The sequence below is a fragment of the Molossus molossus genome, unplaced genomic scaffold (assembly GCF_014108415.1).
Source record: "Molossus molossus isolate mMolMol1 unplaced genomic scaffold, mMolMol1.p scaffold_m16_p_18, whole genome shotgun sequence".
NCBI classification, from domain to species: domain Eukaryota; kingdom Metazoa; phylum Chordata; class Mammalia; order Chiroptera; family Molossidae; genus Molossus; species Molossus molossus.
This window is the reverse complement of record NW_023425353.1, coordinates 34,139,211-34,154,606: the sequence shown is the minus strand read 5'-3', so window position 1 is coordinate 34,154,606 and position 15,396 is coordinate 34,139,211. Positions and strand designations below refer to the sequence as shown.

The 15,396-nt window shown below is 42.6% G+C and overlaps 2 protein-coding genes across 9 annotated transcripts in view; one reads left to right on the top strand and one right to left on the bottom strand.

The window, feature by feature from the left end:
- The window catches only part of PCCB (propionyl-CoA carboxylase subunit beta), a 62,465-nt gene extending 57,307 nt beyond the window's left edge, over nucleotides 1–5,158 (top strand). Inside the window, exons 11-15 of the mRNA XM_036267351.1 lie at nucleotides 1,123–1,230; nucleotides 1,488–1,588; nucleotides 2,008–2,106; nucleotides 3,049–3,148; nucleotides 4,894–5,158. Coding sequence (XP_036123244.1) covers nucleotides 1,123–1,230; nucleotides 1,488–1,588; nucleotides 2,008–2,106; nucleotides 3,049–3,148; nucleotides 4,894–5,015 — 530 coding nt within the window. The 3' untranslated portion in view covers nucleotides 5,016–5,158. The remainder of the gene's footprint in view (nucleotides 1–1,122; nucleotides 1,231–1,487; nucleotides 1,589–2,007; nucleotides 2,107–3,048; nucleotides 3,149–4,893) is intronic.
- Nucleotides 5,159–11,276: 6,118 nt separating this feature from the next.
- The window catches only part of STAG1 (stromal antigen 1), a 400,292-nt gene continuing 396,172 nt past the window's right edge, over nucleotides 11,277–15,396 (bottom strand). For 6 of the 8 annotated variants that reach the window (XM_036266503.1, XM_036266501.1, XM_036266502.1 and 3 more), the window contains 2 exons: nucleotides 13,391–13,471; nucleotides 11,277–13,303 (listed from right to left, as the gene is read on the bottom strand). In XM_036266503.1, coding sequence (XP_036122396.1) covers nucleotides 13,280–13,303; nucleotides 13,391–13,471 — 105 coding nt within the window. In that variant the 3' untranslated portion in view covers nucleotides 11,277–13,279. The remainder of the gene's footprint in view (nucleotides 13,304–13,390; nucleotides 13,472–15,396) is intronic. The other 2 variants (XM_036266505.1, XM_036266504.1) reach the window with 1 other exon arrangement.

Here is a 15,396-nt window from a genome sequence, read left to right as displayed (position 1 = left end):
CCAAGCCTGGGAGACGTAGCAGCTCTACCTAACATGTAGAAACAAACACAGGGAGGCTGCCAAAATAAGACAAACATGTCCCAAATGAAAGAACAGAATGTAACTCCAGAAAAAGAACTAAACAAAATGGAGACAAACAATCTACTAGATACAGATTTCAAAACACTGGTTATAAAGATGCTCAGTGAACTTAGGACCTCAACAGCATAAAAAAGGACCAGTCAGTAATGGCCAGGTAGCTCAGTTGATTAGAGCATCATCCCAATACACCAAGGTTGGGGGTTCGATCCCCAGTCGGGGCACATACAAGAATCAACCAATGAATGCATAAAGGAGTGGACCGACAAATTGATGTCTACCCCCCACTCCTTCCCTCCCACAGTCTCTCCCTCTCTCAATATCTTGGGATAAATGCCACTTGGTCATGATACATTACTTTTTATATTTGGTAATATCTTAGAAATTTTTGCATGTGTGTTGAGGGATTTTAGTCTGCATTCTCTGTCATAATATCTTGTGTGGTATCAGAGTAATGCTGGCCTCATAGAAGATGTTGAGAACTGTTCTAGGAGGGGAGACTTACTAGTTATTGAGCTCTTTGTGCCACTTTACAGATGCCATCTCCTTTAACTCGCACCCCCTTGGTAGGAGATAGTTACCTCCCTGCTTTGCGGGCAGGACCCTCGGCCTCAGAATGCAGCGAGGCACATAGCTGTATCCGCTGGGGCCATCATTTCATGTCCGGCTGCAGGGACCCTAAGACCAGCCCTAAAGGCCCTCCCACTGCTGGTTCCACGGGGTGAGCCAGACTGGGCCTTAGGTGACAGAAGCCCTTCAGTGTGTGAGGCAGAGCCGGCTTGTCTGCTCTGGGCTGTGCCCCCTGCAAGGAGCTGAGGGCTGAGGCCACTCCTGGGCCCGCTCTGGCCAGTTTCAGGTGGGTGCTCTTGTCTGCCCTGTTTTTCCCGGACTGTGAGGGTTTGTTCTCCTTTACCATTCTATGGGGAAGAGATGTTGGTGCCTCTGTAGAAACCAGCTCTTGGATGGTTGCTGAGAGCACATCCCCACTGTGAGCAGAACTAGGAATTGCCCAGAAGCTCAGCATGGATCATTTCTCTCTTATAGGATGTTTAGATATTAATTCGTCTGTGAAAGGCGCTCGTTTTGTCCGATTCTGTGATGCGTTCAACATTCCACTCATCACTTTCGTTGATGTCCCTGGCTTTCTGCCTGGTAAGTCATTCACAGAGGTGGGAGCCAGGAGAGGTGGCTTTACCCAGTGAGGTACTCACTTTATTTGGAGATCTTCTTGTAAAACTCCCTGAATATCTGTGACTTCTCCATAAGCTGGTTGTCTAGAATATGGGGCTGGGTGAGGGTTGCTCCTCTCCTGGCCCTTTGGGGAGCAGGGGAAGACCTCGCAGCTGAGAGTGGCAGGCAGACGTTGTGAGGGCTTTGTGGGTGTCTGGTAACTCTTTCTCATCACCTAGGCACAGCACAGGAATATGGGGGCATCATCCGGCATGGCGCCAAACTTCTCTACGCATTTGCTGAGGCAACTGTGCCCAAAGTCACAGTCATCACCAGGAAGGTGAGAAACTCCCACTGGAGGCTGTGAGTCCACTCACTCCTAATAGCAGGGCTGTGGGTGGAGGTCTGGCCAAGAGTTTCAGCTGGGGGAGGAGGAGGAAACCTCGCTCCCCTTTAACAGGATTGTGTGAGGACAGCATTTACAGCCCTGGAGACACACCCTGCAGAGATGTCCGTGGTCATCTCTGGGAGTTGGAAACGGCAGTGGGAAAGCCATGAAAGGCAGTGGGTGTAACTGTGAAAGCCTCTGGCTGTGCCCGTGGGGTCTCGGCTCTGGCTCCCTGGCCTCACAGACACTGGACTTTCAGTAGCTCTGGAGGGCTATTCTTTTTGTCCTCATTTCATTTGGATTCTTGGGTCTTTCAGGGACATGATCTGGCTGACTCAAGCTCTAACTTTCAGCATTTGGTTCTGTTCTAGGCCTATGGTGGTGCCTATGATGTCATGAGCTCCAAACACCTTTGTGGTGACACCAACTATGCCTGGCCCACAGCAGAGATTGCAGTCATGGGAGCAAAGGTGAGGACCTCTAGCTTTCCCTTTTCCTGGGTCTAGGAGCTTAAAGCACAGCTGGGACATGTTGGAGAGAAGCCAGGGCCCCTAGGTGGGCCCCCAGGATGGGCCAGGACTCCAGGGAGTTGGGGCCTGGAACTTGGCAAGTCTCCTTCCTCAGACCCCAGGGCCAGCTTTGCCTCCTGTCCTATACTCTCACTTTAGGTCCATGCTGGTATCTTCATGCTCAGGGTGGCAGGAGCCCAGAGTGGGTTTTGAGATTGTCAATAAAGGGATGAGCCAGCTAAACTAGCCTCATCTCGGGAGAGCCCCAGAGCTATTCCTTTGAGCCCATGAAAATTGAACAGTAGTTCTGACCCTGGTGACTTTGGGCAAGGTACTTCCTGTTGGTCAGCCTGTTCACCTCTCCTTTTCTGCTTTGAAATAGCTATTAGGGTTGAACCAGAAAACACCCGCTCTGAGCTCTTAGAGGTTCTGATGTGAAGTTTTATTTTTCAGCTCCCTATACTTCTACATTTGCAGCTCAGTGTGTCCTCCGCTGGCCATGGACTTTTGTACTCAGGGCTCAGGATAATGAAAAAGGAAAACAGCATTTTACTTCCCCTTGATGCAGGGGACCATGGATCTAATAGTGGAAAATAGGCCACACACCTTTAGGTAACTGCAATTGGCTGATGGTAGGATGGAGTCTGGGGAGATCAGCTCCTGGCTTTGCCTGAGCTGCCTGTTATTGGGGCCACAGCTGAGTGTCCCATCACACAGCCTCTGGAATCATGATGGCTGACTCAGGCAGTGCCCACCTCTATGCCCTGGCAACTGGAGCTGGCCCTTCACTTCAGTACACTTTGATTTACCAGGAAGTTTGCAGCCACAGAATGATAATGAGCTGAAGGAGGTCTGTCCTGGTTAGACTCTCCAGTGACATTCATTAACTCCTCTTAATGGCAGGGTGCTGTGGAGATCATTTTCAAAGGGCATGAGAATGTGGAAGATGCTCAAGCGGAATATATTAACAAGTTTGCCAACCCTTTTCCTGCAGCAGTGAGAGGTAGGAACTGTGGTGGGGAGGGCAGCTTGGTTCATTTGTTGGGTCACTTGCTCATTCTCTTTCTCCAAAAAGTCTCACGTAACTGCCTTTTGCCATTACAGTCAAATTTAGAGACTGTAAGAGTTGGGGTTGTCCCTGAGTGGTCATCACGTAAGGACAATGGGGCCTGTATAGGTTGCTTTGGTAACCAGGATACAAGCAACATTGCTGAAATGGCTAAATTTCTTAGTTCTGTTCTTGTTACCTAATACTGTGTAAAACTCCACCACAAAACAGAGTGGCTTAAAATAATCCCTCCCCCCTTTTTTTGGTCATGGTTCTGTGGATCAGTGATTTGGTTTGGGCTCAGCTGGCTGGTTCTTCTGCTGGTCTTGCCTGGGATTAGTCATTCAGCTGTAGTCATCTGATGCTTGACTGGAGCTGAATAGTCCAAGATGGCCTCTTACCATGGTTGGTGCTGGCTGCCAGCTAAACTCTCCATATGGTTTCTTATTCCTTTTTTTTTTTTTATCCTCACCCGAGGACATTTTTCCATTTTTTTGTTCAGATAGAGTGGGAGGGAGAGAGAGGAAGAGAGAGAGAGAGAAACATCGACGTGAAAGGGACACATCGAGTGGCTGCCACCCGCATGACCAACCAGGGCCGGGGACAAACTGCAACCGCGGTACATGCCCTTAGCGGGAACCGAACCCAGGTCTCTTGGGATCACAGGCTGATGCTCTAACCGCTGAGCCAAACCGGCCAGGGCTCTTATTCCTTTTTAAAACAAATTTTTTTAAAATTGATTTTAGAGAGGAAAGGAGAAAGAGATAGAAACATCGATGAGAGAAAACATCAATTGGCGGCCTCCTGCATGTCCCCCACTGGGGATTGGACCACAACCTGGGCATGTGCCCTGACCAGGAATCGAACTGGCGGCCTCTTGTTGCATAGGTTGCTGCTCAACCAGTGAGCTACACCAGCTTGGCTGGTTTCTTATTCTTAAGGAGGCTAGTCCATGGTATCCTCAGGGCAGCAAAAAGCTGTGAGGGAAGCTGTAAGCTGCCTTGAGGCCTAGGTTTGGAAGTTGCACGGGGCCACTTTTGCCACATTTTTGTGGCAAGTCATAAAGAAAGCTAGGTAAAGAAATAGAATCTACTTCTTTTTAAAAATTTTATTATTTTTTTAATCCTCACCTGAGGACATGCTTATTGATTTTAGTGGGGAGGGAGAGAGAAAAACATTGTGAGAGAGTAACATCGATTGGTTGCCTTCCTGTACGCAAACCCGCAACCTAAGTATGTGCCCTGCCCAGGAATGGAGCCTTCCACCTTTTGGTGCCTGGGACGATGCCTCAGACCACTGAGCCACGCCGGGGGGAGTCTACTTCTTGATGGGAGTAGTATCGTGATGGGAGTAGTGTTGGTGTCACATTGAAGAGGGACTTGTGTACAGGAATGGGCAGAATTGTAACTGTTTTTGAAAATACACATTTATTTTCTTTATATCCTATTGAATTCATCTTGCCCAGGGAAGGGGTGGGTGGTGGTGTCACATTTTCCTTTTCTTGTAAAGTTGGGGACCTGCCAGAGGAATAGGGGAGCTCCAGGGATGCAGGAGAGGGTTCACAGGGCCCAGCCCCTCTGATTTGAAGTTGTGTCCAGCTTACACTGAGGGTCCAAGAGATGGTGCCCAGGTTGAGCATAAGATTGGAGGGTGGCTTCCTCTGGGGATGCAGATGATGTCCCTTTTCTGTGCTTCACCAGGGTTTGTGGATGACATCATCCAGCCTTCTTCCACACGTGCCCGAATCTGCTGTGACCTGGATGTTTTAGCCAGCAAGAAGGTACACCGTCCTTGGAGGAAGCATGCAAATATTCCATTGTAAATGAATCCAAGGAAAATAAACCAAGAGCTAATTGCTGCCTGGCCATTCAAACTCATACCTTTCTTTTTTGCAATCATGAAACCATAAAATCTAAATAACAGTAATTACTTGGAATAGCTAAATTTATTAAATTCTGGAAAGATTTCATTTGTGCCTTACTGTAAAATTATTTGCTTTATTTAAAAATCTTTTTCTTTATTATCCTCACCCGAGGATATTTTTGCATTTATCTTCAGATAGAGTGGAAGAGAGAGAGAGAGAGACATTGATGTGAGAGAGAGACATCGATTGGTTGCCACCTGCACAGGACGAACTGCAACCAAGGTACATGCCCTTAGCGGGAACTGAACCCAGCACCCCTGGCCCGCGGGCCGACACTTTAACCACTGAGCCAAACCAGCCAGGGCTAAAATATTAATTGGTGTATATTTTAGTCTAAAATTTTTTTGGTTGAAATGTGAAAAATCAAAAGTAGGAAGAAAACGGTGTATATAGTGTTGTCACCTAGAGCTGTCCCTTGTTTGACACCTCTGTGTATTGTTGCCTTTTCCTCCCCAAGAATTTTTTTCTCTCCACAGGTGAGATAATATGCTTTTAGGATAAAGTTATTTATCTGCTTAGGCTTCAGTTTCCTTTCAAATAATACACCCTATCTTTTTTTTTTATCATCCTCACCCAAGGACATTTTTCCATTTTTTGTACAGATAGAGTGGGAAGGAGAGAGAGAAAGAGAGACAGAGGGAAACATCAATGTGAAAGGGACACATCGAGTGGCTGCCACCCACACGACCAACCAGGGCCGGGGACAAACTGCAACCGAGGTACATGCCCCGAGCGGTAACCGAACTCGGGTCTCTCCGGACTGCAGGCGGATGCTCTAACCGCTGAGCCAAACTGGCCAGGGCAATACACCCTATCTTTTAATTCCTCCAGGTTTTGTTGAGGATTAAATGAGATGTTTGCACACACCTGTGCGTGCATGCATGTGTGTGTGTGTGTGTGTGTGTGTGTGTGTAACAGAATAAATTCTTAGTAAGGCAAATACTCTGTTATTTCCAGAAATGTGTTCTTACATTTAAAAATAATTACTTTGGAAATTTTCAAACCTATAGAAATTTGCAGTTGTATTATGTACCCTTCACTTAGATTCTCCAGTTTTTAACATTTTTTTATATTTGCTTCATCTCTTCCATAAATTTATAATCACTATTTTTATTGACTCATCTGAGAGTAAGTTGCAGAATCCTGACCCTTTGTTCCCCCAAGATGTCAATGTTTATTTCCTAGGGAACAAGACATTATTTTACATAGTCTTTCATGACTGACAGTTTTGAAGAGTGTTTGCCAATTATTTTGTTGAATGCCCTCAATTTGGGTTTGTCTGATTGTTTCTGGATGTTTAGATCCAGTTAAGAGCAATACATCAGAGTGCTCTTTCTGTGTTCACATTTGGAAACATGTGATTTTCATTTTTTTCATTATTGAGGAAATTGACTCAGATCACTTGGTTAAGGTGGTGGTTGCACAGGTTACCATTTTCCCTTTGTAATTGTTAATCTGGTAGCTTTCTTTAAGTCTGTCTGTCAACAGACTTTTATCCAACACTTTTAGTATTCATTGAGGCTGGTCTCAATCACCTGTTGTATATTGATTGTAAAATATTACATTTTTAACCTTGTCATTATGTCTGTATTCATTAGTTGGCACTCTATTGGAAGGAAGAGCTTTCTCCCCTCTTGTTTTTATTGTTTTAGTATCAGTTTAGAATTGTTGATTTTTTAAAAACATTTTTCCTGAAATAGTATTTTTCTTACTATGCTTATTATCACATCAAATTTTCAAGCAACATTAATTTGTAATATTTTCCTCCCTGCCCCATCTCTACCCTACCCTACCCTACTCCCAGAGTTAGTTTCTTGAGATTGGGAGCCATATATTATAATTAAAATCATGCTTGGTACACAGTAGGTGTTTTATAAATGAATATGTTTATTAATCAAAACATTTTGTACTTCTGGATTTGTTTAAAATTTAATGTTATTTATTTTGATGCACAATTTCCTGATTTGGCCACTGGGAGCTCCTTCATGCTGGATCTATCCTTTTGATGGGTCACAATAATTTTTTGTGTGCTTCCTTATTTTATTTTTCTTTATTGATTTTTAGAGGAAGGGAGAAAGAGATAGATAGAAACATTGATGAGAAAGAACATTGATTGGTCACCTCTGCACGCCCCCCATTGGGGATTGGGTCAACAACCCAGGCATGTGCCCTGACTGGGAACCGAACCAGCGACCTCCTGGTGCATGGGTCAGTGCTCAACCACTGAGCCACACTGGCTGGGCTGATTCCTTATTTCTTGATACATCATAATGTACCAGCCTTGGAATAGTGATTTCTTCAAGAGCCCTGGTTTCTTTTAGATGTCATTTAGAAGCTATAATTGGCACTAGATGTTCACATTGATACTGCAGTGTCATTGCTTCTAGGTATTTTCAGCAGACTAGGAAATATTTATACAAATATGTGGGCATATATGCATGTGGGGAACTTGTATATACAAATATGTGTTATATATATATATATATATATATATATATATATATATAACTTTAAAATCATGTTCATACTGAAACTTTTAATTCTAATCTAACATACTGGTTATTCTTTGCCTTCCCTTATTCCATTTTCATTTTTTCATTTTTAGTTTTTTGGAAGTGTTTGCTACCAAGTTTATTTGCAGGTGAACAGTACAAAATTTATAAAACACATTTCGTACAGTCAAGTCTCACACATGGGGGGTTAAGGAAGACATAGTCCTTTCAACAGTGATATCTTATTCCATTTTTATGTCTGTTCTCTCCCCCAGTCATAAAACTAACTCCCATTATCTTTAACATATTTTACTCATTTGCTCAATCCTGCAATACATTTAAAAGTTTCAGAACCATTACAACTATACCAACAATAAACCTAATATAAAGTTCAAGACTTTTTTTGTAGTTCTGTCTTTAAACTGAAAGTACATGGTGGTTATTTATTTGGATTTGTAACTGGGTGGTTATGTTATGAATCTGAGAGTGTCCTTTGTCTGTTTCCCCCCATTCTTGTAGACTATTTTACTGAGTATGGAAAGCATTAAAATCCAGGGGATTTTAAGTACTTTCAGCAGAAAGACCAGTCATGGAATGCTGGTCCAGTGTGTGCCATAGGGTGTGCTTTTTGCTGTGGTGAGAGCCCTGGGTCCTCCCACCACTGACGACTTTTCCCTTGTTCCACCCCCTTGGCTCCAAAGGTCTATAAGCCCTGATTGGATGTCACATTGTAAAAAGGTCATTTTGACCAAAGCCAGTATGTGACCATCATCCACTTTCCCCATTTCTATCAGCCATCCCACCATTCCAGGTAGCCAGGCTCCAGCCCTTAGGAAGTTTATTTTTTAGTTCTTTTGAGCATCTTTCTTCCCTCTCCAATTGGAGAATGGGATTCTCCATTCATTCTAGTTGGGCTCAGAGTACTTTTGCAATAGTCTGTACTCTCATCTTTGTGGCCTCTCCCTAAGCCTGTTCTGAGTTAATAGACTAATTGCAGGTCCAGGTTTTGTTGCATTCCTCTGCTGTAGCACTCCCAGTGGATAATACACTATTCTGCAGTCTTTGCCCTGCATAGAATGTTCGTGTCTGTTCTTCCCTTGCTTGCCTAATGAGTTTTTTGAGGCCATTCTTGTACCTCCTCTTTGGAACACTCTTGCTCTTTAGTTGACTCATGCTCAACGACCTGACTTTTCCACAAGTTCATCTCAAATTGTGAACTCAAACTATAGCTGATTTTATTTTCTTAAGCATCTGGTCGGTCCCCCTCCCCCTTTTCCTAACTAGATGGTAAGTTCCTGAGAGGCAGAGACTGTATTTGGCCAGAGGTTCTCTGTATTCATTCCTCTTTGGCACCTAGTACAGAACCAACAGGAAGACTGTAGGCCGTTGGAAGCTGGGAAAGGAGATGTAGCGGACTACTGGGCTTTTAGAGGCCTCCTGGCTAAGGAAGAATCATGCAGGTTGGTCAGTATGTGGCTCAACAGCTTAACATAGCCTGGTTAGTACAATTTCTGGGTTCAGCCGGTCCAGGATTTGGACTATTTTGGGGATGACTGTGCTACAGACCATGTAAGAATAAGAGCAAGCATGAGCTCGTGTTTTTTGTGTGTTTTTTTTGAGGAAGGAGTCCAAGAGGTGTTTTACCAGGTTGTGAAATCTGGATGCTGAGAAGGGTTTTGTGGCTGAGCCTGCTAAAATAGTGGAACCAGCCCAGTAAAGCATTTGGGCAAGAGGCTTCTAGAAAGCCTTGGAGTAGAGACAGTCCCATCCAAAAACCAAGCTGGTGGCCAAGGAAACATGAAGCTACAAGACCTTGGAAGTTTTGTCAAGTAGACCAGCCTCTGCTCTGTGACCACAGAATGCCTTGAGAATGGGGACAGTGAGTATTCTCATAGACTGCTATGCAGGAATGCCTTTCCCAACTGGTGTTCTCACCTTAGCGGAAAAAAATGTTGTTTCTATGCACAGAGTGCTGGCAAGTCTTTCTTTAGACAGAGTTGTAGACGGTAGGAGAAAATGCAAATGTCCCATTGCAAGTAAGTAGACCAGTTTGACCCAAGCCACACAACTGAGTGGTGAAGCTGAGATTTGAATGCAGGCAGATTTTTCTGAACCCCAAGCCTGTTTTCTAAACTACTGAGCATATTGCCTTTCAAAGGATGATGTAGGTGGGATAAATTCCTAAGGGTTGGGATGAGAAAAGTGGTGGTCTGCTCCACTGTGATGGGCTCCAAGGACCCAGAGAGCTACTCAACTGGAAAAACTTTCCTACCTCACCCATGATGGCCAAGTCATCTTTTGAGTTGCTAGAGTAACGGGGGAGTACATCCACATGCACCTTTCCAGTACTACTTAGGAAGTTATGTTCAAGAAAAGTTCTCCCAGTGTCCCTTCTGACCATGTCTTGGTCTCCCCAGCTCAGTCTCTGCCTCTGGATGCACTGATGCTGGTGCTTTAGATGTAGTTTGTACACTCAAGAGAAGCCTGTGAGAGACCCTTTCCACTTTTGAACCAGTTTAGACTTCACCTGTTTGACAAATGTATTTCACGTCTTTCTGGTTTCAGAGGATTTCTGGAGAGCCATGGTTTTATTCTTTTAGTGAGAATGACTAGTCTTCATGTTCTCTTGGACCTGTTAGTATGGGATCTCTGCCATTCCAAGCAAGAGCTGTGGCTACTTAATAGGCAGTTATCTCAGTCTGGGGCCTCTGTGGAGTCCAGCCACACTTGGGCAAAGGTGGCAACCTTGGTGGGTAGATTCTGACCATGTCCCTACTGTGTTGGATGGTGAAATATAACTCCTTTATGTGTTCTTGGGAGCAGAAAGCTGTACCTCAAAACAAGATGCCTGATAGAGACCCCTCTGGAGCAAGGCACTTGGGAGGGCAGGGATGGAAGTTTATCTGTTTTTGATCTATTTATACTGAAAAGCCTGAGCAGGCACTAAGCCTTTGTTTCCCCAAGAAGACGCTGTTCTGTGTTTTATGAACTCAGAGTCACAGTCAAGTAAAAGCTTGTCCCAAGGTAGAATCACACATGAGTAAATCCCTGGTCTTGTTTCATAAACTTACACCCTTCAAGATGAGCTGCCAGGGGAACAAACCAACCTTATCACCTTCCCTCCTTAGCTACCTGGAGAGCTTGCCCGCTGACTTACCCCTGCATCCCTGGCCTTTTCTGCAGACAACTTAGGTCACCTAGTAAATACAGCCCACAATACATAGGCCCATAAAGTGTGTGACCTCTAGCATGAGTATCAACAAAACCCTAATTTCTATGGCCATGTAGAATCCAGGTGGTTTTTAAACGACCACTGTTAGGGGGCAACCATGCATAAGCCCGGGGGTCTGGATCTGAGGCAGGGGGAGACACAGGCTGTAGACCTGTGAATAGTCCCTGAATGCTGCCTCCAAAATGCACCTGCAAGAGGCTTCCTCTTGAACCGCAGGCAACTTGGCCTACCCATTCTCTCATGGGAAATCCAAGATATGAAAGAAAATTAACGAGCTAGTCCTAAATTTCCGTTTTCTTAAAAACAAAAAACTCACCGAGTAATTTTGCCATCACATAACAAATTATCTGAAAGAGCAAACTTTCAAGAGCAGCAGGACAGAAAATAATCTCTTTAAGGCTTTCCTACTAGGAACAATAGGATGACTTCCACAGCCTGATTTTGAATAGTTTATTAAAGGAAAGGTGAAGCATCAGTTTCAAATTGTACAAAAGGAAAAAAACCTCATATTGCAAATGTACAATTTACAGAATTACTAGCAAAACCAATCAAGGAGACACTGAAAATACAAAATTTCGATTGATTTCAAACTGAACTGGAAACCCATTGGAGTAGATATTAAGTCTTTTTTTGTTGCATGGTAGTCTACAATTCTAAGCCAGCATCTGTTTTCCACAAGACTGTCAAGCAAAGGATTAATCTGTGTGTGTACCAGGGCACCTCCTTGGCTTGCTTCCTGGCCAGAAGTAGGCAGGGCTGGCATGGTGGGCTGTCCAGTCATTCCTGCCCCTTCACTTCCAGGAAGTCCACATCTCTGGAAGAAAGTGAGACTCCACCCCCGCAACTGGAGCCCAGGAACTGATAAACAAGCAGATAAAACATTTTTGGCAACTGACTTTTTTCAGAACTACACAAATGTTGAGAAAAATCTGTTCTGTGTTTATTTACTAAAAGGATGAATAAAATCCATTTTGCTTTCCTGGACAAAAGATAATCATTAGGTGCACAGATTAAAAAACAAAACAAGACAAAACAAATGCTTTTCTTTTTTGGTAAAAAAGGGCAAGCCTCATGATTCTGTTGCAGCTACTTTAAGAACCGGCCCAGAAACAGTTGTGGATGGATTGGTTTGGAAATTGAGGCTTACTTTAAAAATCAGAAAGGAACCAACTAAGTGGGCTCTTAAAAACAACAAGAGCAGCAAGTCATAAAAGGTCTAAGCAGACTGTAACTCTAAACCATTGAAGGCTGTCCTGAAGATCCATAATTTCTTTCCCCAAAAGAATTATTCTTAATATGCACATTTAACACTGAAATGTAGCTGTATTTCAAGGTAAGCTTAGGAACTTCACCCTCTAAGCACACACTTCTATGCAGCACATACTTCTATAATTGGTAAACTTAATTCACAAAATTATCGCATAAAGGTATTAAGTGCATGGGAAGTAGACACGGTTATGTTACACTTAAAATTACTTTTCATGGCAAAGGAGTTCTTTGTGATTATCTTTTTAAGAAAATGGAAGTCTATGTAATTTGAATTTGGCAGGGCATGAAATAAGTGGTAAAACAGCAAACTGATAACTTCAGAACCATTTTTGTTTTACTGAGAATACTTTATTTGCTGGTAGAAGTTGCTAAAAATGCACAGAACAAATACCAATAGAAAATGTACTGTATTTGAATCTCCCTATTCTATATAAAATGAATGGTGTACAGCATCTGTTGGAAAAATGGCTGCATGGACATTTCTTATTTTATGCCCGTTATAAATAAAAATAAACCTTTTTATTCAAGAGTATATAAAATCTGGGAATCCGTATCCATAGAGGGCGTGTGGTTTTTGGCAGAGATGCACTGTCAGAATTTCATCTTAGCTTGTCACTATTCTGCTCCTCCATATTTCTGTATTCCACAAGGTCAACCAAATCCAGTGAGCTCCAAAACACTCTTCGGCAATTAAAATGAGCTGCTTACTCATAGGTTTAATAAAAATGGTTAGCTTTTAAAACATAAAAAGGCAAAATGTTAAAACGGTTTTTAAATTGTACAACAGGAAAATAAAGTTAAAAATATTTTTTTTACTCAATGCTGAGTTTTCATAAAACAGGTGTATAACAGTGTTTATCTTGACAGCTGTTTTAAAAATTTAAAATTTTTTCCTCCATCCAGAAAAACACATCTGTGTTGGGTAAGTCCAATTTTAGGACACAAATGATTTTTCAGGTCAGTCTTTCTGAGGTGACATTCACCAACATTCCCTTGGGTAATTTACATGCTCCTCTTCTGTCACTGCACAAGGGGATCGACCTCAATCATTTGATTAAAAAACAAATCAGATCACATCAAAAGTGTTTTTTCCTCATACAAGCTATCACAGTATATAGGCCTCTAGCTCTAAATAATAGAGTTCCAGATTTGTAGATTTTCTTCAGACTTCAGAACATAGGCATTCCAAATCCCTAGAGAATGAGAAACAATTATTAATTTTAAGCAAAAAACAAGACCCAGAAACCATAAATAAAAAGCAGTAATAATTTAACATTTACTGAATCGTCTTCTATGATAGCTGCAGAATCAAAGAAATCTGGCCTCAGTTCAGCTCTCTCTCGCCGATTTCTTGATGGGGGCTGGAAAGAGAAGCCGGTTATTTCATTTTTTCCCCTAAGACATATTAAGACAATGAACTGTGATAATAAGCACATTCTTTTTTTAAAAAAAATGTATCTTTATTGTTGAAAGTATTACATATGTCTCCCTTTTTTACCCCATCGACCTCCTCCTTCCTCCCCACCCTCCACCTTCACCACACTATTGTCTTGTGTCCAGTGGTTGTGCCTGTAAGTTCTTTGGTTTATCTCTTCCCTCTCCTCGCTTCCTGCTGAGGTTCCACAGCTTGTTTGCTTCTATGTCTCTGGATCTGTTCTGTTCATTAGATTTCACTTATAAATGAAATCATGTGATACTTCTTTTCTTTCTCTGACTGGCTTATTTTGCTTAGCATAATACTCTCCAGGTCCTTCCAAGCTGTATCAAAGGCTAAGAGTGTCGCCTTTTTTTTTTTTTTTTTTTTTTACAGCTGCATAGTCTTCCATTGTGTAAATGTACCACACCTTTTTATCTTCCTTTTATTGATTTTAGAGAAAGAGGAATTGAGAGAGAAACATCGATGATAGAAAGAACATCTACTGGCTGCCTCTCGATTGCCCCCCACTGGGATCAGGCCCACAACCTGGGCATGTATCCTGACCAGGAATTGAAGTGGCGACCTCTTGGTGCATGGATCAATGCTCAACCACTGAGCCACACCGGCCGGACTACCACAGCTTTTTTATCCATTCATCTACTGATGGGCACTTGGGCTGTTTCCAGATCTTAGCTATTGTCAATAGTGCTGCTGTGAACATAGGGGTGCATATATTCTTTCTGATTGGTGTTTCGGGATTCTTAGGATATAGTCCTAAGAGTGGGATCACTGGGTCTAATGGCAGCTAGTGTTTCTGATGGTACCATAAATATATAGAACTGTTAAGGGTCAAATTGGAAAGGAAAAAGAATCTGTCTTTACATGGGGCATACATTTAAAAAATAGCTGGTCTTTAATGATCATTTAGACAAGAAAAAGGGCTTTCAAACTATGAATCAATTGAAGATATAAATGCCCATAAATAATTTTTGGGCCTAGAAACAGAACATACCTTCCAAACATAACTATAAAATTGATCAAATGCTAGATGACAAAACTGCACTAAATTCTCAAAGGCAGGTAGAGATGGAAAGATATTGATGGGATTGTTTGGTTATAGGTTGGAGTAACATTATTGCATGGAAAATCAAAACATAAAAGCAGAATTTTATGGGCTAAAATATGTCTCCAAATGCATATGTTAAAGTCCTAACAACCCCCAGTACCTCAGAATGTGACTTATTTGGAGACAGGGCTTTTAAAGAAGTATTTAAGGCAAAAGGAGGTCATATGGATGGGTTCTAATCCAATACGATTGGTGTCCTTAGAAAAAGAAAGCAAAGACCATGTAAAGTGAAAGGAAGAAGAAGCCATCCACAAGTAATAGAGGTCTCAGAATGAAATCAACCCTACTGATACTTTGATCTCAGATTTCTAGCCTCCAGAACTGTGAGAAAAGAAATTTTTGTTTTTTTTAATCCCCACCTGAGGACATTTTTCTATTAATCTTCAGATAGAGTGGGAGGGAGGGGTGAGAGAGAGAGAGAGAAACATTGATATGAGACACATCGACTGGGGATAAATGGCAACCGAGGTATGTGCCCTTGACTGGAATCGAACTCACGACTCTTTGGTCTGCAGGCTGACGCTCTAACCACTTAGCCAAACTGGCCAGAGCAATTTCTATTGTTTAAGCCTCCCACTAGGTGGTATTTATGGTAATCCTAGCAAACTAATACAAAGAGAAAGTAGTATGATGAATTCCCATATTCCCATCACCCAATGTCAATCATTGTCAAACCTATGCAAATCTTGTTTCATTGAATCATCTGTTTTTTTCTTCTCCATGTCATTTCACCTGACCACTGA